A 21,816-nucleotide genomic window follows, 5' to 3' on the forward strand; every position below is an offset into this window, starting at 1 on the left:
TTTAGAAAGTTTTAACAATAATCACAAGAAAAGCCCCAAAAGCCAAAGATATCTCACAGATTCAGGAGACCCAGAAAAAATAGTCTTTGCATCAGACTTTTGTTCTAGCAGCTAGTCTGGTCTCACGTGCTGAAAAAATTGATAAAGCAGAAATCCCCAGAGCCAAACAGAGGCCACAGGTCACACACCTCCTTTAGCAGCCTATTGTAGTTGATGCTCCTTGCACTGCTAATTTCACTGGTATAATCCAAAAGGTAACTGAGAAAAACAAGCATCTCTTGAGCATTCAACTTAGTAAAATGTCATGAAAAAAGGTTCCTAGTGCTCCTGAAGTCCTCAGAAAAAAAAACAGGGAGATGTTTGTATTAATTATAAACTCCTCAGAGAACTTAAGCAGCAAAACCTTCCTGTACTGTTAATGTATCTTTAAATCATTAAGACAAAAATATAATTTTTTTAAAAGGTACACTAATGCATTATTGACCTTTCTTCATTCTTTATCTCTTCCCCTCATCCCTGTATGGTCAACATTTGCCATGGTAGGTAGCCCTTCCTATTTTAAAGAACAAAGCAATAGAAAAATGCCCAAAGTTCCACCCTCTGACACTTAACCTCTCACTCACTGGTTTGGTCTCAGTCAATTCAAAGATGTTTTATTGTTTATTAGGCTTAGATAGAAATAGAGTCTATTCTATACCTTTCTTAGCTGTTCATGGGATCCATCTCAATTTATGGCAGATGGTTTTGAATAATTTCTTGTGGAAAGGGGCAGCTACGCGGGGCAGCTAGTATTTGGTGTTCACTACTCTCCCAAAACTTGTGCAGATGAAGAATTGTACTTTATTCTCTTTACAGAGTCTCTAAGATTTTATTAAATAGTAACATCAATTACATTTATTTTAGAACAGGGAAGGTTGGACTTAAACCAGTTAGGACTAGTGTTTAGGGAACTAGATTGTTAAGGTATTTGGGAGGTAACACTGAGTGACCTGCAGACATTACATTAAAGATATCCAAAATCATGGCCACCACCAGCACCCACACAGCTGATTACACTGCCCTTAATTAAGTGATTGACCCAAGTCTGCCACAGGAAACTCTGGCAGTGAGAGTGCTTTGCCCCTTTGATCCTGGGCACAGGCACATCCTCCCTGAAAGGCAGGGAAAATTCAACCATGCCCCTCGCCTTGGGTGGCTGCTGTTGGGGGAAGGAGCAGTGTGAGGTGAAGATCCCAAGCAGCTCTGGAGACATTTCCAGTGTGAGTCTTCCCAGAGATGGAGATGCCTACAGCATAGTACACACTGCTGGGGAAAGATTGCCTCTGTGTCCTTGAGGCCTGGATGGTCAGAAGGCTTAGACATGAGAAGCAGACAGTGTTTAGCTTTATTTGGCACAAAGAAGGAAATGCATTTTTCACAGCCTGGAAGAGCAGTGCAGAGCCCCTTTATTTTTCCATTGCTCTGTGTGGAAGATGCATAGCCCAGCTTATCACGGCTGCACCAGGAGAACTGACACAGGGGATGTTGTAGGCCAGGGACCCTGACTTCAGCCTGGGGCCTGATGAAAAGCAAACATGAGCTGTCACCATGAAGAATTCATATCTCAGCTGCTTGTGCTGCCCACGGGCTCAGTACCCTGCTCTGTCTTAAACACTTTCCACAGGGGAGGGGGAGTGCACACAAAGCCTGTTTAATTAGGTGTTGTATAGGAAGGATGAACTGTATCCCAAGTGAGAGGGAGGACTGCATGTCTTCTCCAGATGGTGAAAGTCTTTTTTTGCTTTAAGGCAGGAGAAAATAAGCAGGTGTGAGTATGGGACCTACCTGTATTGGTTTTAATCGGCAACTTTAGGCAAACCCAGTGTTCTCATCAGAAAAGGGGAAAAATAAACAGCTGAGCACTGTGATTCATTTACACTTCAAATATACTTTGAGTTGGTTATTCCTCAATTAATCAAATAGCTGGTGTATCCCTAAAGTAGTATAAAGTGACACGCTGTGTGAAATCAATTTTCCCTTCCAAAATCATTAAATTCAGTAGCCTGTGACTACATCCCTGCTAATTCTAGTACCGGTCCTTTCATCCTCCATTAACTTTGGCACGCCTAACAGGCTGTCAAAAATAATTTCCCAGAACGTAAATAATTCAGAAATTAAAAATTAATAAATAATAACAGAGAGCTACTGGGAGATAGACTGGGTCAATTAGTCAGCTCTGCATTCTGTTTCTTCGCAGCAGGGGGGCAGCCACATTCGTTACTAGAATCTTTCCTCCGATTCCTAGGTCTGATTTACGGCTCTTCATTACTGGATCCAGTCAGACACAATTACCTCCATCACTATCTCAGTTCCTAACTTCAAAGAAACACACATTTTCTTGTCTGCTTTTTTTCTCCTTGCAGCAGCCTCAGCTTGACGTCCCTGGAATTTCTTCCACGCGGACTAATTAATAAGACTTTGACTTATCATATTCACTTCTCTTCTTTGATGTCCTACCTTAGTCAATCATCCTATTTAATTAGAATTTCAATGATAACTTTACTTATCTCGTGGCTAGATGTAAATTAAAATAACGGGATTTTAATTCTCTTTCTTACAGGGTTATGACATTTTTGACAGAAAAAGTTTCAACCCAAATACGATATTATGTACTTCCTATGCTAGGACTGCATTCCACTAAATTGTTTTTCCCTTTGCTACAAAATAATTTTGCTTGTTTAACAAGCTCCACTGAAATGGAAATGAACTACAGCTTCTTATAATGTAATTTGCACAGGTCTGTGTTGTGGAAGGTTATGTTGATAGAAATTAGTATAATCAGATTGTGACACACACCACATAGTTAACAAGGAAAGGGAATGAGATTTTTGAGAAAAAAAATCAGCTCTGGAGAGACAGTGGAGCCAAGGACCTCTTTTTTCTCCCCTTTCCAACAGCTGCTAAAACTTTTCCAAGATGTCTTGGTTCCTTTCCACATTTATAGATCTAAGCCTGTTGGTTGTATCCAAGCATCACCTGAGGTTGGATTCTGACTTCAGTGAGACATTTCTAAAATACGTACTGATACACAATTCATGGAAATGGTATCCTTCCTGTGACTTAATAGGAGCACCACACCTCTCAGACATCACATCTTTTCCTCTCTGCAGCACCCAGTATGTGCTTGCCCACAGGCTTGCTTTCCTTCCCATGCCAGCTAGATTTTGCCAGTCTGGACTGGTACAACAGCAAGTGAATATGAGTGAAAACATGTCTCATTTTTCAATTGGAGCTTATTGTGGAGAAAAGCCCTAGAGGGGTCCGTGAAGAGAAGTTAATGGGGCAGTGGAACCCACCTGGGGCCTGGTAGATTCCTGGAAGTGGTACAGAAGTGTGAGAAAAGTATAAGGGGATCCAGCCAGGCTTATCAAGCCTTTTGCCTTTGGGAACTTTCACTCTTACTCTGTTGGAACATTCCAGGTGATCAAGCAAATTGTCATGCACATAGATAGGAGCTTTCAGTAAAAAGAGAGATCAAGAGAGGACCATGTGGAAAAGAAAAGATGGTCAACATACCAAGAACTGGTCGTAAACTGTGAACAAAGTGTTCTTCTGATGCATTAAACAGAATGTGGTGACAGCCTGCTGGAGGGTGGAAAATACATTCCACTACTAACTGCCGTCAGAGGTGATTATCCTTCCAATTGGATGTGGTGGAAAAGAGGTTTACAGTTTTGCACTGCTGATAAGCAAGTACACCTGGAAGCCAGCCTCCAGTTTTCTCAATGAAAAGGCCCACAACCTCAGGTGCTATGCTTCCACTGACATCCTAGAAGGGAAAAAATGGATTTTATAGGATGCCACTGTTACTTTTCTACATTGTTGGGCAGTGCATTTGCTAATCCATCCCCTTCATTGCATTCAAGGAAAGAAGAAAACGCAGAAAGAGTTAATGAGACATGTTGGATGTGGAAAATGACTGCTCCCAAAAGAGACGTTTTGGTCCTCTGAAGAGGTAGGAGTAGCAGAGAACATGAATCACTTGACTAATCTGTACAAAATGGGCTTAGTGAGCTTCTGCTTCAAATCTTATCCCCACATTAGATAGCATTAGACCAGTTGTCATTAAGCTAACATTTCCAGATGCTCTGGTGAGCCGTTTGCCTGATAGCCCTGTTCCTCTTAAAAAAAGAACTGAAAATGCTTGAAAAACTAGGCCAGTACGTCAGCAGAAGCAAATGGCTGGAATTTAATTGGCAGTTTCTAAAACTTCCACACGTTGAGTTTAGAGCCTCAGTAAAGTTCAAAACCTTATCAATATTATTGCCAATAATCAAATAGTTACCTGTTGCACTGACAACATCCAAACTATTCTATCACAATTTAATAGTGTTGTTCTTTAACAATTGGACTCTGTTACGCTTTTATATTTAGGCATGATTATTTAATATAATTTAATTGGCTTTCTTATTCCCCTCAGGGTTCTGGGCCTTGAAAGTTCATATTAAATACTCTAATTGCTCTGAAATTTACTTGTCTTCTAAAATATGCTCCTATTTTAAATATACCCTAAAATCTAGTTCATACATATTTTCTCTCCTTTCATGAATTAAAAAATAATTCTGGTGTCCATGATTTGCACTTAAAAAGAGTCAATAATTAACCAAAATAATAATTATAGATTGAAAACAGAGAGGATGCAGTACAACAAACTGTGAGTTACATAAATAAGGCCAGTAGCACACATCAAAGCTTTCTGAGCACCTGCTAATCTCCAAAAGCAGAGCTGAAGCTGCTAACGATGGCAGCAGCAGCACCCTACATGCTTAACGTGTGGGTCCTTGATTATCACTGTGGTACAGTGCTCAGGTCAGTGGAGCAAAAGAACATTTGAGGGCTCACAGACAGTGGGCCCAACCCCATCCTCCTTGCAGGTGGTGATCTCCCATTGGTGCTGCATGGAGATTTTGACTGTGTGAGTCAGTATCAATTGTGGCATTCACAAGCACCGTGAGAAGAAGGATTTGGTGTGGCAGTGGGAACACAGCCTCTGCCACCAGAGCTGTGGAGCAGAAGTGATGGAAAAGTGTGCTTTAAAACCTCTTGGTCTTTCATGTGTCAGAGCCAGGCGGTGGGGTGGGATCCAGATCCATTAGTAAGGTCACATATGGATAGCAGAGGCCAATTGCTGATTTCAGAACACAGAGGCAGCTCTGCTTGTCAACATGCTCTTCAGCTTGGCAGGGACCAGGGGTGTGGGATGGGAACTGAAACAAACATCTGGGAGAAGTGTAGTCCAGGGAGTGTTTCTCCTTTCCTTCCTATCAACACAGTGTTTAATGAAAAGGTGAGGGTGTGCCAGAGGTACCTTCTGTGCATTTAGACTTTAATGTGGCAGAGCTCGCACCACGGGCATGCTGTTTCTGGCTTCTGACAGGCCATCCTATAATCCTGTAGCTCAGGCTATTTCCTTTCTTTTACCAGAGACTATTAAATAGATTTCACAGAACATTCTGAGTTCAAAGGGACCCACAAGGATCATTGAGTCCAACTCTTAAGCAAATGGCCCATACAGAGATTGAAGCCACAACCTTGGTGTTGTTATCACCATACTCACACCAACTGAGATAATCTAAGGTCAGGAAATGTGATCCAGCTCAGGACACTTGGCCGATGCTGATGGATGAACACCTGGAGGATGTATTAAGGGACAGTTCCACTTGCCATATCCTTTTTTCCCCTATGCTTTTCCTAGATACCTGTAGCCTGGAAATGGAAGGTGGACCTTTGACCAGCAGAGAAAGTTTATAACTTCACGCTCCTGTGTGAGCATGTGACACAGGGAGTACAACAAGGAGGTGTCAGGCAAATGTGGGCATTGGGTAGCTCTCCAGAGGGGGCAGTTTCGGGATCAGCCTGTCTGCCTGGTCCTGTGCCCGGGAAGGCCAGTGCCGGTCAGGAGTGAGGGCATCTCGAGGGGAACGGAGCCTGCCAAGGGCAGCCCTGCAACGCTCCAGGCAAGGCTTTTGAGGGATTCTGTGGGATCAGCCTTTCCTTGTTGAAGTTCTGTGTAAGACACACGTCTCCCAGGTGTGTCACGAGCCAGTGCACCGTAGAAAAGCCTGTAGGAGTGACTTGTAATTGAGAGCTTAAACAGCAGGTTGGGGAATGGCTTCTGGGCCCACAGCTACGTAATTACCATAGTGAAGCACAAATCCTTCTTTTCCAGGACAGAAGCTGATATTTTAGTACAACAGTTTTTCAGTAAAACACACAGTAAATAAAACAGAGCCCCCATAGCGCCCATTGCTCCGGCTCCCGATCCCGCCGCCGAGCGGCGCTCCGCCCCGCTTCAGCCGTACAACATGGCGCCACCTAACACCTCTGTGCCGTACAACATGGCGCTGCCCAATCACCGACCGGCATGGTAGACGGACTACAGCGCGCAGGCGCCGCTATTTCTTCCGGGCTCCAGCGCGCCGCTATTTCAATGTTGACCCGCGCATTTCCGCTTCCTCTTCCGGGTTCGGCGGCGCCAGGTATGGCGGTGGGCGACCGAGGGCTGTGGCTGCCCATCCGCCTCCATCCGCGGCCCGGCGGGCGGCGAGCACGATCCGAGACCCCGAGGGGCCGTGGGGATGGGCCGGCGGAGCTTCTGCTGCCCGCGCGTGGGCTGGAGCGGGGGGCAGAGCCGCCCGGCAGAGAGGCCGGGCCTGCCGAGGCCTCCGCCGTGGGGCTCCCGAGTAGGGCCCGCGTCTCCCGGGGCTGCGAGTGAAGCTTATGTTGACTATAAAGTACGGAGCTGATAAAGCTTTATGCAGTTCCTTAGGAGAGCTTGACATAATCCACGCAAGACTAGGATGTTTGAACAGCGTTGGCGTTAGTTCGGGTGAATCTTCATTGCGGATCGCATCTTCCCGCTGTCACGCGATTTGTTGTTCTCTGATATAGTTCTGCTCATGTCGCTGGTCAGGAAAGGCTTTAGTTTTATTAATACCGAATCGGCAGCTGCTGATTCACATTTGGCTCTGTACGGGTGATCTTGTGAGATGTGATTTCCTCTGTGAACATCGAGCTCTTAACTACTCCCGCTTTGGTTTTGATTTATTTAGGGGTGAAAAATGGTGCAGCGCCTGACATACCGCCGTAGGTTGTCCTACAACACAGCTTCCAACAAGACCAGACTGTAAGTAAGAACGTGTGTAAGAAAACTTGTGTTGTAAACAGGTGATGCTTCTCTTCCGATTGTTATGTTAACTGAGTGTTTCTCTGCTGTGCTTAGGTCCCGAACACCCGGGAACAGGATTGTTTACCTTTACACCAAGAAAGTGGGAAAGGCCCCCAAGTCAGCATGTGGGATTTGCCCAGGAAGACTTCGTGGTGTGAGTATGATTATAAACACCTAAGGGTGTTGCTGTGCTGCAGTGTTTCTTCAGGACAAAGAGCCTTTCCAAATATACAGCGAGCCTGCTTATTGACCAGTTCTTGTTGAAATAACCTTTTTCTTTAAAATGTTCAAATGTTGTAAAGTTTACTGGCAAAATAAGCTTTGGAAGCTCAAACTTTTTTTAGTGCTCTCGGTTTGCATTATTATTAAATATAAACTCTAGTGTTAGAAAGTCTGAAATTTTTAAAACTAGGGCAATTCTATAGCAGATTTGAAAACGTAAATTGGATCTATTAGACTTGAAGGAAAAAAGGGTAAGCCAAGTTTATAAAGTATTTAGAAAAAAAGAATGTTCTTAACATAGTTTTCTTCAGTAGGTTTTCTTGAAGTAACACCATTGCTTTTAACAGTTACAGGAATGCTTGAGTAATGTTGATCTTAGAGCAGTTCCTATCTTTAAAAAAATCTTTTTTATATCCAGTTCTTTAATGAACTTCTTGTTGAACCACTGTGGTGGAATGAAAAGATCAGCTTAGGAATAATTCGGATGGCCCACGCAATGAGCTGCAACCTCAGTCACTTTTTAGCATCTTGAATAGTAAACTTCAAGTGTTGCTGCTTTTTATTTATTTTTTTTTAACTATGGAAGTGATGTTATTTTTTATGTGGCAGAGAAAAAGAATTGCTGTCCTATGACACACTTGTTTATTTTTTGCCGTCTGTAGGTCCGTGCTGTGCGCCCCAAAGTTCTGATGAGGCTGTCAAAAACGAAGAAGCACGTTAGCAGAGCCTACGGTGGCTCCATGTGTGCCAAGTGTGTCCGTGACAGGTAATTCACACAAAGCCAGCTTTATTCCTCAGGTTGCTTCTTACAAAATTTTTACATTTCTCCCAAACTTTGAAGACTCTTGTCTGACACTTGTGTAGGGAGATGGAGAGTGAGTGTGGGGGACATCAAGCAATGATGTGTGTGATTTTTGTCCCTTGGATTTGAGGGAGTTCCTGCGTATGGAGCTCCTTTGTGGAGATGTTGTGTTCTTCAGGATTTCTTGGTGCACTGTTGCATCGATACAAAACAGTCTGCTCATGCTGGGTATTTATCTTTTGTATTGACTGCCCATAGTTAAGATTATTCTGTTCTGTTGTCCTGTTTTGCCTTATGCAGATCTAATTGAATTTGTCACTTCTTTGTAGTGTTTTGGGATTCACAGGTATTATGTGGTTGTGTGTTAAGCAGCTTTATGTGGTTAAGCTTTAAAATGGCCTTTGCCAGGCCTCGCTGAATTCAGTTTTATTGTGTAGCAATTGCATATCCTATGCTTCCTTGGCAAGTTTGTGGAAAAATATGACCATGAGTTTGTCATCTCTGTGAGTGGTAAACAAAGCAGATCTCTGGGGTCAGCAGTCTAATGCCAGGTTTTTTTTCATCTGTAGTGCTAGCATTTTTTTTCCAGTTTTGGCATGTGTAAGTTCTAAGATAAATTACTTCAGGTACCACTGAAAATAAGCTGTTGGAGCTGCAGAGCCATAGCATAACTTTTCTGTATTAAAACCCACGTTTTTTTCTGAGGTTTTCCCAAATCCTTCATGAACTTAAAAGGTAGTTTTTAGTGTATGAGTATGTTTTATTCTTACTGTGCCTAAACCAGAAATTACAGTCTGTAATGGTCAGATTTTCTTCTGCACCTGCTTAGGCATCTCTGACAGGTTTGTACTGCAGAAGTAGCCATGTATGCCAGGTACTTACAGAGGACATTTTAATGTTTAAGGGTAGAGGAGCGTGTGTGGCACACTTGTGCTGTTAGCTCAGAACCATCCAATAGTCTGTTGGTATGTGAGTGTTGGTGCACAGATCTGTCCCATCTGCCTGGTGGTCCTGCATGTCTTCCAGAAATAGTCATATTTGGGCATGACTTGACCTGCTAGGCTTTTCCCTGTTGATGTGCAAGGAGCTTTAATCCTGACAGGGAAAGTATTCCTGTTTTTGATAACTGGATGCACATAGTTTCCTGTAGTTCTGAGGAAGAGAGCTGACCACCACACGTCACACCAATTCTGACTTCAACAGAATTAAATTAATTCTCCAGTTAGGAGTTCTGCTTTTTGCCTTTGAAGTTTGTGAGGGTGATAAATTTTCCCATGATCAGCCATCAAGTATTACCTTGCTTGCCTCCAAGCCACCCTAAATTTGCAGGCACTGTGGGCTCCCATCCCCAAACTGCTACAGTGCTACTGTGCCTGTCTTTTGCTGCTGGCAAGAACAGCAGTAGGTTCCCTTTTTATGTTTTATGTAACTGTGGAGCTAACACCACACGTGCAATGAATGTGGCAAAATTAATTGTAATTTGTTATATTTTTGTGTTTATACTTTAGTAGATAGACATATATCCTAAAGTCATTTTTCTTTTCCAGGATCAAACGAGCTTTTCTTATTGAGGAGCAGAAGATCGTTGTGAAAGTGTTGAAGGCACAAGCACAGAGCCAGAAGTCAAAGTGAATCTATTTGTAGTTTCAGCCCAATAAATGAGATCTCCACTTCTCCTGTGTCCTGTCATTCCATGTGTGACTCAAAGCTGGTAGGAGCTGCTGCTGCTTCTTGCAGGTTGTACAGTGCAGAGCTGGGTTTTGCTGCAGCAGAACCTGTAGGTCAGGATGCTCTGTTCAGTGCTGCCTGCTGAAAGGAAGTCTGGTTAAACAGGACTCTCAGCTCAGGCTCAGTCATGTAGAGGGATTGGAATAATTTTCAGCAGTGCAGGTTTTCTTTCAGCAGTTGTTTATGAAGTCATTGGAGGACTTGTCTCATAAGAAAGTTAAGACTTTGAAAAAGAAAAGCAAACAGAAGAGGATAGCTAGTATAAGCTTAATGTAATTTTTTTTTAATTGTATCTAGTATTACTCAAGAGACAGTGGAGAGAATAGTCTTAACTTCTCAAAGTCAGTGCTGTATCCACCAGACAGTTGCCTACTGCTACATCTGAATCTCAGGAAGAAAGCTGCAGCTGCTGTATCTTGTTAGATCTTCCTGGGTCAGCAGTTACAGGTATGATACCAACAGAGCTCCAGGGTGCAGCTAGGACAGACGTTTAAAGGCTTCCTGATTTAGATTAGCAATTTGGGCCTCTGGTATTGAAGTTTGAACCAAAGTTTGTTGGGTTATCATCAAGGATGTAATTGTAAAAACTGAACATGGCTTTGCTTCATTCTGTCTTGTAGAGAACTCTAAATGTGTCTCTTAACACTGTCTGAGAGTGTACTAACGCAGTCAGGATATTCTTGCTTTGCTTGTATGTGCAGTAGTATTCCTCAGCCCCAACTCTGAATTTTGAACTGCTTTTAGTTTTTGACAGGCATCTATTTTTACCTGTTTTTAACCAATAACTATATTTTCAAAAAGTAGTGAGCTCCACCATGAGAGTAAGGAAGGAGGAGAAATAATAACAGCACAGAGGTTTACTGGGAGCCATGAGAGTGCCACTTCAAGGGGTTTCTGAGGTCACCTGTGCAGTCTGCTCAGGCTGTGGCTCAGATGTGTGCAGGTCACTCCTGAGTGCATGCTGCGTTTTGACCCTGCCTAGCTCTGCCAGCTGCACAGGCAGCCAAGGGACAGAGGACAGAAGGCTGAGTCGAAAAGCCCTTCTGGTGGCAGTGAGCTGGTGCTTTGGGTGAGGTGCCTGGCAACTCTCAGCTGCCTGCTGGGTGTGACAGCTGGAGGTGGCTCTGTCCAGGGTAAGTGATTTAATACCGTGCATGGTGAAAGCAGTTGTACCTCCCCAAGGATTTCTTCACAGTCTCCCAAGGAGTTAAAATTGTTGGTATTCTCAAAATGGATAAATGTAGCTTTAGGTATGTGAGGCATTTCTCCTCAGCTCAGGTGTAAAGGCTGTAGCTCATTAAAGGAGGTTTTGAGCCTAACATTACTACTCTTAACATTTTTGGGTGCTGTTACTATAGTTACTTTACAAGGTTAACATTTCCTTAGTTGTGTTACTGTTCTGGTGCAAATTTTAGTACTTTGGAATGCTGAGAAAAAAAAAAAAAGAAGCAGCACCTAGGGCAGGTGTGCACTGCAACCCTGTTTTGCCTTAAAGGCTGTGAGATGAGAGTTTTCCTCCAGGCCTTTGGAAAGAAGTAGAGATTGGAGGGAAAAGAATTCTGGAATAATGAGGATAAATGTCATAAACATCTGTTGACAGGTACTGTGAGGAAGATTCTTCCAAACATGAAGGGTGAGACTGAAAACAGCTAGCTATAAATGACATGATTGCCCCAGAAGGCAACAGTTATGAGTTAGGAGAAGTGGTGTTGCCACTACAGGCAAAAATCAAAGCAGTCCTTAGGGGCAGTGTGTCAGTGAAATGGTAATAAGGCCCGTAATTATTTTAAAACTGAGCAGTTGGCTGCAGTGTAGGTACGGGGCAGACATTTGGGGAAGGGCTGTGCCGTGGGAAGTAGGCTGGGTAGCATGGCGAGGTGGGCGAGTTCAGCTGGTGCTTGGGACACTCTCCTGTGTAACCTGGAGTGATGAGTTCTTCCCCGCCCCTTTCCTTAGAGAGGCTTCCACTCAAAAGGGAGAGTATTTCTGACGTGCTGCCTCGCTGCTGCTCTCCAAAGCGAGCTGAGGACAGAGGCAGCAGGGGCTTGGCTGGCCTGGGCCGATGTGTGCACCCTTACAGGAGTGTGTGAGATGGGCTGTACCACACGGTACCCTGCTTGCTCTCAGCAGCGACTGCTGTGATGTGCCTTTTCCTGCCTGTGGGTCAGGATGGGCATTACATCCCATGGTGCGCCCAAAGGACGCCCCACGCTCCCCTGCAAACACAGGGACTGGGGTAAAGTCCCAGTACGGAACTTGGTCTGCTCGCCGGGCCTGACTGTGCAAACTCACGCGGGACGTGGCTTTTCCTCCCCCCGCGCCGGAAAACTGCATCAGCACAGGGGTGTCCAAAGGGTGCTCCTACCCCGTGGCAGGGGCTGCGGCGCCGGAGTCGCCCCTGCTGCAGGAGCGTCCCGCGAGTGGCCGGCGGTCAGAGATGGCCAGCGAGCAGGGTCCCACCGAGTGACGGACGGGCAGGGCCAGCAGTACAAGCGGGGCCCGGGGCGGCCACGTGGCTGCCCAGCCTGGAGGCGGGGCCTGCGTCTGGCCACGCCCTCAGCCACGCCCCCGGCCCCGGAGGCAGTACCCAGCGTCGACACGTCAGGGCTGCCGGGTCCTGGCAGGTGAGTAAGGCGGATTAGACCCTTCGCCGGCAGACTGGCGGCGTTTCCATGTCTTTATGCAGACAGAAAAAAAAAGTCTGAATCTTTCATTTAAGCCTGGTCGCAAGTTTCTAGAGCTTTGTTTAGTTTGTCTCTTTAGAAAGGGATCCACTCCCCCCTGTCAGGACGAGGCAGCCCATTTCCGTTTCCGCCTTCGTGTCGGTGGCCGAGCGCGGCCGCGGCGGGAGGGAGCGGACAGCGCCGGCAGGGAGCAGCGGGCTGCGGCCGCCCCGGCACCGCACGGCGGCCATGGAGACGCTGTACCGCCTGCCCTTCGCCGTGCTCGAGTGCCCCAACATCAAGTTGAAGCGGCCGAGCTGGGTGCACATGCCCTCGGCCATGACCGTGTACGCGCTGGTGGTCGTGTCCTACTTCCTCATCACCGGAGGTGAGGCCGGGCCGGGCGGGTGAAGGGGAGGCCCCGCTCACGGAGCAGCTCTCCCTCGGTCCTTGCCCCGGTGGCAGAGCCGCGGCTGACCCCGTGTCCGGTCCGAACCGCCCGTAAAACACGAGCCTCGGGCATCCCGCAGCGTGCCCGCGGTGTCAGGGCGGCTCTCGCTGCTGCGGGTCCAAGTCAGTGCTTGCTTTCCTCCCCGCAGGAATTATCTATGACGTGATCGTGGAACCTCCGAGCGTGGGGTCCATGACAGACGAACACGGGCATCAGAGGCCGGTGGCTTTCTTGGCATACAGGTAAGAGCAGGGCCCTGTTCCCACGAGCGGCGTCTTGCAAATGCCTAAGCTCAAGGGAATAAACCCCTCTTGCCGAGCTGTGCACCCTTCCCTTCCCTTCCCTTCCCTTCCCTTCCCTTCCCTTCCCTTCCCTTCCCTTCCCTTCCCTTCCCTTCCCTTCCCTTCCCTCTCTGCAAGGCAGGAGTTGTTTTATATCTGTTCTTGGTTTGCCAAGAACTCTCTTTTGCTTTTTACGAAAAGCCCACCAAATCAGCATTGAAACCAGTGGAAATCAAACAACCTAGTCCTAAAACTTTTAAAAATGAAAGGTCTGGTAGAAGGAAATTGGTTTGTGCTGTAGGTACTTATTTTTTTGCTAATCAGGTTGAGCTTTATACTGGATGCAGATACATTTGATCAATTTTTGTTGCAGAATATGTAATGTTTGGGAAACTTTTGTTTCTTAACGTTTTTAACTCTAGTGTACTTGGGATTCTGGTGGGGAACATTGTTACAAATGTGTAACAACAGGGTGTTCCTAGTGCCTTTGGCTTATATTACTGAAAATTACCTGGAGACTCCTAGTAATAAACTGGTCTGAAGAGAGTTAAGTCTACTTTTGTAACTGGGGGGTATCTATGTGTGTGGAAACAAAGAATGATTTTTATTAAATACTAAAAGGTTGATTGAATCGGTGAAGTCTGTGGCATGGTTGATGTGACAGATTTTGGCTTGGACTAGATGTGTTCTTCAGACTGGGTTGGATTGTTGCAATGTTGATGAATCAAGTTGCTGCAGGGAGTTGTTAGCACTGTCAGGGTAAACAAGACAAGAGAAGACAAACTTGTTTGTTTCCAGGATATGAGGCAGTAATGATAATCTTTATTTCTGTACGGCCATCCTCCGTAGTTTCATCAGTGCCAGTTTTATGAGGTTGCTATTTAGGAGGATGGGAAAATGGTCCACTGACTGTGGGAAGCAGGAGACTCGTGATCCAGGTGCAATATTCTTTGTGCATCTCAGCTTCCTCACTCTCCATCTCTTTCCATTTGTAAGAAGGAAAAATGTCAGCTCTCTGTCAGCCCAGGCAGTGCAGCTGCCTGGGCTGACAAAGAGCCCCATGGGGCACCCCCAGGCTGGTCTCTGCAATGGATCCAATGCAGGCTCAGCAAGCAGGCAGCAGAACATCCTACAGGATGTGTGCTGGAGCCAGAAGATGTGCTTCATGTGCTGCCATAGTGCTTTGAGTGGAATTTGTCCTGAGAGGAGGATTGAGGCAGTCCTGCCTAAACATGGGGATGGAAATAAGAAGGTCGTGGTGCCATGCCTTGGGATCATCTGCATAACCAGGGACCTCCTTGCACTGGGTGGTTTTACAATCCAGTGAGCTGAGTGGTAGCTGTTGGTATGCACAAATATGTACAAATCCTCCTGTGTGCTGCACTGGACACCTTGCAGACTCTCAGTTCTGGACATAAATTGTGTATTAATGTCTTGGTGTAATTGTATAACATTTTCCTACTTGCTTTAGTTAGAAAATCAGCCATCAAAGTTAATCATCCTGTGTGTTTGTACAGCTAAAGCATGTAGCTGTACAAACAATACAGCTGTACAATAATCTCTTTAATCTTTTTCTGACTCTTTTCACCTTTTTTTTTTCCCTTTAGAGTAAATGGACAGTACATTATGGAAGGCCTTGCATCCAGCTTCCTCTTCACAATGGGTGGCCTAGGATTCATAATTCTGGATCGATCCAATGCACCAAATATCCCCAAGTTGAATAGGTTTCTTTTGCTCTTTATTGGATTTGTTAGTGTGCTTTTGAGCTTCTTCATGGCCAGAGTTTTCATGAGGATGAAATTACCGTAAGTGATTTAACTGTCTTTCAGTCTTTATTCTCTTCTGTGGCTCGTGTGTGCTGTGTTATATTTAAGAGTAAGAGAAAATATGGTGATCTTCAGCTTGGATATAAGTTGCTTTTTTCACTGCTTTTTTTTGGAACAAGCTGCCTTAAATGAGGTGGGATGCTTTGGGAGCCAGTTTCTGTAAGATTGTGCTTATAGTTAAAAAAGGGTGACATTTCCTGGTATGTTAGAAAATGTGATTACTGAGTCTGACTTGCTCAGTGTACCTTAAAATTCATTGTATGTACTGGTCAGGTAAGTAGCTACAAAGTAGGGCTTTAAGGAATATGGAACTGTCAAAGTACTGTAGCTTTCAGGCTGTGCAAAATCCAAATGCAGGTTTTCCAGTTTTTTCCTCCTCTGTATTTTTCAGTCTATTTATTTAATTTAGAATAGCTGAAACCTGTTTTTTGAGGCACTGGTAGGTAATTTCTGGAGTAGCTTCATGAGGTGTTGAATTAATAGTGACAGTAATTCTATTCTTAAATACTTGTTTGGCCTCTGCAGCATACGTAAAAAAATTGTTTCATAACACAGAAGTGATGGGTTCCCATCACGCAGCAGCTGTCTGGATAGGGAACTGCCCTATATTTTCTTGCTTCATTGATGCTGTATGGTTTTTTTTGCTTCACTGAGTACATGTGTGTCTGTACAACAGTTCTCATTCTGAAATTCATGAAAAGAACAGGGCTTCAGAGAAATGGAAGAGAAAGAGACAGCAGATTTGTGTGAAGTGTCAGAAAAGATCAGGCTGTATTGAATATCTTAACACTTGTAGTTTGTGTAAAGGACAAATACAGGACATTTCTTAGGGTATAATGTGGGCTTCAAAATTTCCAAACAACTACCAAAGTTGAATTAAGAACATTGCTAATGCATTTTCAGTGTTCATTGAAGAAAATCAGCTGAGGACGGAGTGTGTTGTTAAGATGGCTAAATAGTCTTGATCAGCAGAGGCATTTTCAGTCTTAAGTTTTGGTTTAAGATTGTCTGCCTCTTAATTTTTGAGGAGTGCTGCCTATGTTTACTAACTTTTTCTATGAATTGATTTTCTTTCTGTAGGGGCTACTTGATGGGTTAGTACCTCTTGTGCTGTGTGAAAGTGTGAGCTGAATTTCCTCCTCTTCACAAAGTGTTTTAAGAAGAAACAGCAAGAAACAAGTTCCATAGTCACCATCAACAGCAGAGACCTGGCCATGAGAAACAACTAGGGAAAGAGTGCTTTCTCTGCAAACAAACTGTCACTACCAGTGGCTGGCTGATCTGTAGTTTTCAAGCAATGTTTTATCATTTCTGATGTAGAGCTTTTGAAAAAGAGAAAGTTATATAGCTGAGTATTTCTTTTATATTCCATCTCGGTGTGGAGCAGAGAACCTACCTTTAGCTCTACTTGGAACGAGTTCTCGCCATTGACGGTTCTTTGTTGCAGGTCTGTCTCCTCTTCCTTGTTTGGGACAATTATGTATGTGAATCAGAGAAGAAACACTCAAAACATTGATTTCCAAGTTGTAATCAGAAAATAAGTAACTTTGGATGCTTTACAGCCAGAATACAATGTATCTGAAATTATTGTGAAGGCATCTTTGGCCTTGATATTAATGATATTAACGCTCAATGTGAGCAGATCCAGACATGCACTGGGAAGGGCAAACTGTATGAATGTGCATTTTTTTTTTAAGAAAAAGTGTACAAAAGGAGCCAAATAAAACTTATTTTCTAAAAAATTATTTTAAATTTGTGCAACTTGTAAAGCTTTATCTTGTTTGTATGGACTGTTCTGCCTTCAGACAGGAGGTGCCATACCATGACCATGTAATTTCAACTTTGTTTTTCACTGTTGGATAATGATTTTATTTTTTTTTTTAGTATCAGGGACAAGAAACCTCATTTTCCATGAATTTGTACTGTATGCAAACAACATGCTGTAATCAGTAGCCAATAACACTTACTTCTGAGGCTGCTGCTTTTTTGTGTGAGGCAAAGTTCCAGTTTAATTTGTCTTAATTTTAAAAGATTGAGTGTTGCTGAAATGTTTAATTCAAGTAATGTAATGCATTTTGGGGAAGGAAAGACCCCTCTGAATCACCATAAATGTCTTTTTTTGCAGTCCATATATGTTTGAAGCACTATTTTAATCAGTATAATAGTATAAAGTAGAAAAGTTATTTATTCCTGTAGTTGTGAAGTAAGCATTGCTGTTCACATACTTAATCAAATTTCTGAGCTAGTTGTTAATCATCTGTCCTCAGGATATGTCACTTCCACTGCCACATCTTTATGTACGATGTGACACTCTTGCATCTGTTCATCTTACATGTTTGTCATTAAGATTTAAGGTTGTTTGAGCTGTTTTATGAGGCTCATAACTGCAACATTTCCAGTCTTTTTAACAGTTATCTTTTAGCCACTCTGGTTTTGGTGAGACATACGCTTAACTTCAGGGGGGAGTGTTGATACTATGTAAGTAAATAACTGCATCTTAAGTCATCTTTTAAAATACTCTGAGAGGTAAGTCAAACCAGAAAGTTCACTGACTAAAATCAAGACTCTTCTGGCTCATTGCTTGTTGTAGTGTGGTTTAGCTTCAGCATCCCAAGTTTGCAGCTGGTTCTAAAAGAGCAGGCTCTTCAACAGTGACTTTAAAGGCACAGTTCAGTGCCTGTGCTCTGTGAAGTGCCTTTCACTGTCATTGCAAATTTCAGTTGTAACTTGAAACAACAACTGAAGCAGACATACTTGCAAGGTAGAATATAATTTTGGGAGAGTATAACTAGGTAACTCCCTCTGCAATAAATAAGGCTGAAGGAACATCATGGTTTTTTGGTCACAGACTCCCAGCTAGGTCTGGCATGATCATCTGCCCAAGTCTGGCACGGAAAGAACCAGGACCACAAATGCAGAGCAGAAGATGGACTACCCAGAAATGGTAGGTTGGAAGATGGCAGAATGCTCTACTGGAGATTGGTTAATTTTGAAAGTGGTTTGGAGGCTTCTTTGTCACCCAAGATAAAATTTCTACTGAGTCACATAAACTGCAAAGAAGAAGTATTGCTGTGTGTTAGATTAATCCCCTTGGCAGTAAAGCAAGGCTGGTATATTCTGTAATTGTCTGCTGTTCTTTATAAGTAACAGCAGGTGGCCTCTAAAGCAGGGGCTTGGAATAGTAATAAGAATGTTTCAGTGACTGAAGGAAAACTGATGACAATATCCATCTGTGTTTCATGTTCATATCTTCAAGGTTCAACTGAACTAGATCGTGGGTGAAAGGTTAAAAACAAGGTAAAGGTAAAGCAGAGCCTGCAGGAACACGTCTTTCCTGATTAAAACCAGAGATTTGGCCTGCTTCCAAGTGCAACAGAAAGAGTCAGGCTGAAGTGGAGAGGTCTTGATTTTCTGGCTGTCTTGATGGAGAAAATACTGAATGCATGGCTTCAGTATAATCTCTGAGAGATGATGCCTAGTCAGTATAGTCAGGAAGACATATATAACTTGTGTAGCTTTTGAAAGTTAGTATATACATATATGAACCCTAAAATGATTTTATACTTAATCGAGTTAAGTTGAAATATACATCTAGATGAAAAAGAACAGACCTTGACTTATTTTTTAGTCTTTCCCTCAATGCATTTTCCAGACACTTGCATATTGTGGAACAGTAAAAGAATAATGGAATCATTTAGGTTGGAAAAGATCTTTAAGATTATCAAATCCAACTATCAATGCAGCATTGCCAAGCCCACCACCAAACCATGTCCCTGAGTGCCACATCTCCGTGTCTTTTAAATACCTCCAGATGCAGAGGGGCTGGTAAGTGATGGGAAGTGGCTCAGTGAGCAATTCTACCAATTGCCTCTGCTGGGGATCCTTGGATGGATTCCATCCAGGCCCATAGATCTGTGTGTGCCCAATTCCCTTGGATTATGGGGGCTTCATTCTGCCCCCCATCCCTGTCTTCCAGCTCAGAGGGCTGGCTACCCACGGAATGACTTGTCTTGTTGTTGGAGACCAAGGTGAAGAAGGAATGGAGTACCTCAGTCTTCTCCTCATCCTTGGTCACTATGTTTCACTCCAGATTCAGTAAAGGATGGAGATTCTCCTTAGACTCTCTTTCGTTGCTAATATATGTTTAGTTGTAATTTTCAGTTGTCTTTTATAGCAGTAGCCAGCTTAAGATCTAAGTGAACTTGGACCCTTCTAATTTTCTCCCTGCACGTCCTCTTGACCTTTTTGTACTCCTCCACTGCTTCTTGCAAAGGTCATAAACTCTCCTTTTGGTTGTGATTTTCAGCCAAAGCTCTCTGTTCAGTCTCCTTCCTCCTTGTCTTGTCTTTAGGCATATCCTGCTTCTGCATCTTTACAATTTTCTTTTTGAGGAATGTCAGGCCTTCCTGGACTCCTTTGTGACCCAGGGGACTCTGCCAGTCTGGGCCATAATCAGGCCAAAGTCTGCCCTCTGGGAGTCCAATGCAATAGTTCCACTGACCCCGCTCCTTACTTCTCCAAGAACTGACACATATTTGGAAGATTTGTGTCACTGAAATAATTTGTAGGAGAAGGAGGATGATTCAACCATTATGAAGAAATGTTAGTCTTATAACCTGAAAAAACCCTTAATTTCTTCTGCTGCCTTCAATACAGAGAGCCAATGTGCCTCTGGGAAAGACAGCAATTCTCTTTTTTTTTCCTGACATATGGAAATCTAGCATGCAATGGAAACTGTTTTCCTACAGCATAGCAATGTCTGTGATAGTGTAATCAGCATCTGTGATAGTGTAATTGGTATTACACGTTTGTGAATGTGATTATTGTGTTTTTCCTACGTCTTTATGACTGTCCCAAAAAGAGTTGCAACAATAACTGGCCTATTTTCAGAATTTCTAATTGCTACTTCTCAGCACTACAGTTTCTTTAGAATATATTTCTTCCAGAACTTGGTAAAGGAGGATTGAAACAATTAGAAGAAATTATTTGGAGCAGTTACAGTAGAAATCTCAGAAGAACGTTTTGTAATACTTTGCAGTTACATTAAGGTTTTTCAGCTACACTAATGTTTGGAGAACTCTGGAGAGATCTGGATTTTAGTGACAACAAAACATATAACTAATGCATCAAACTCTGTTCAAAGGGTAGTGTTTCATGGGAAGTGGCTAGTAGGAATATGGGAGTTTCTAGGTGATTTGGTTGCTCTGGTAAAAACTATTTGAGCTGGTGTCCTTTTTGTTTGACATGGATACCTTTCAGCCAAGAACTGGACTGAGACCATGAGCTCATTTCAGAGCAACAGCTGTGGCCTTGTAATGAGAATCAAGCATGTCTGACTTCTACTGTGTTTTAATTGGAAATGCAGAAGCAGGGCACTGCATTCTGCTGTCCACTGTCTTGAGTCCATAAGGCAATTTGCTGAGCTCCTGTTTGATGATATCAGTTTAGTTACTAATGTTCTTCAGGCATGGGATGGAGTTACATTTCATCATCCCATATGGGTTCTATGAATGTCAAAGCTCTTACACTGTTCTACCTGCAGGCTGGAAGAAATAGTATTTATCTCTCAGTAAATCAGATCAATATGGTATCATCTGCTGCCTAATGCTTGTGGAAGACTGACATTTGTAATTTCCTTCTCTTTTTGGTATCAGTTTTCACTACAGAGATCAGTGTGGATGGGGGTACTGGTTTCCCTTGTTGTTAGTGGAAATGTTATGCTTTTAGCTGGAAACAGGGAAAGAAAAAGTGTGAAAGAACTCAGACTGGTTGTGTTATTCTAAAATAAACTGTGAAAGTTTAACTTTTTCTCATTACTTTGTAGACAGCTTAAATAATTTAAGAATTTTTAGGTATTTCTGACAGATCCTGGATGGTAGATAATATGTTTACTACATTGGGCTTTCCGGTGTATCATCTGCCTTTAAATGCAGATGGAGACTGTGAGGAATGGGGAATTATTAAAAAATAAGCATAACTGCAGTTGGAACAAGAGGTTTTGGGGTGTGGGGGAAGCATTTTAAGCACCTGGAAGAAAATGGCAAAAATATGAGTAGCCAACTTGGATTTTTAAAGAATAAGTTATATGAAGATAAAGGCATATATGAGAGTTATGGGCCCCATGGATAGAAGAAAATCAGAGTTTGGGCTGTAGATTTTGATAGTGTCTAGAATGTTTTGGAAACTTGGCTTAGCTAAAACAGCTATAAGCTGAATTCCAAAGTACTTTAGGAAGCATTTTCAGAGAGTGTTTGCTGATTAGTTGATGTCTTTATATCAAAGTGAAAAGATATCTTACTTTTTAGGTCTGTCCTGTGGCTAGTTTTGCTCAACACCCACTGACCTGTATTGAGGAGAGTGTGCTGACTAAATAAGCAGAAATCATAAAACTCAAAGACAGCTGGGAGGACAGAATTAGGATGCATAGTGATCCTAACAAATTAATGAGTGGTCTAAAAAAACTAGGCTGGTTTATTCTTTCTGGGAACAAGTGCAAAGTATCAATGCTACTCAAGGAAAATAGCTGACAAAATGTGGGATGTGAGTAAGTCCTTGGGTTCTGCTGCACCACAAGCTGAAGATGAGAGCAGATTGCCTTTTGTGCAGCAATACAACATCACATGGAGACACTGGAAA

The 21,816-nt window shown here is 43.3% G+C and overlaps 2 protein-coding genes across 2 annotated transcripts; both read left to right on the forward strand.

The window, feature by feature from the left end:
- The first annotated feature begins 6,433 nt into the window (after positions 1 to 6,433).
- On the forward strand, positions 6,434 to 9,905 carry RPL34 (ribosomal protein L34). Its single transcript, XM_009101260.4, has 5 exons — positions 6,434 to 6,518; positions 7,092 to 7,165; positions 7,262 to 7,361; positions 8,092 to 8,195; positions 9,779 to 9,905. Exons 2-5 carry the CDS (start codon positions 7,101 to 7,103, stop codon positions 9,861 to 9,863), a joined length of 354 nt encoding a protein of 117 aa, XP_009099508.1. The 5' UTR covers positions 6,434 to 6,518; positions 7,092 to 7,100; the 3' UTR covers positions 9,864 to 9,905.
- A 2,849-nt stretch (positions 9,906 to 12,754) lies between these two features.
- On the forward strand, positions 12,755 to 16,925 carry OSTC (oligosaccharyltransferase complex non-catalytic subunit). The gene is made up of 4 exons (XM_030239393.2): positions 12,755 to 13,010; positions 13,222 to 13,315; positions 14,962 to 15,159; positions 16,261 to 16,925. Exons 1-4 carry the CDS (start codon positions 12,872 to 12,874, stop codon positions 16,277 to 16,279), a joined length of 450 nt encoding a protein of 149 aa, XP_030095253.1. The 5' UTR covers positions 12,755 to 12,871; the 3' UTR covers positions 16,280 to 16,925.
- The last annotated feature ends 4,891 nt before the right edge of the window (positions 16,926 to 21,816 follow it).

Source organism: Serinus canaria, chromosome 4 (genome assembly GCF_022539315.1).
Source record: "Serinus canaria isolate serCan28SL12 chromosome 4, serCan2020, whole genome shotgun sequence".
NCBI classification, from domain to species: Eukaryota; Metazoa; Chordata; class Aves; order Passeriformes; family Fringillidae; genus Serinus; species Serinus canaria.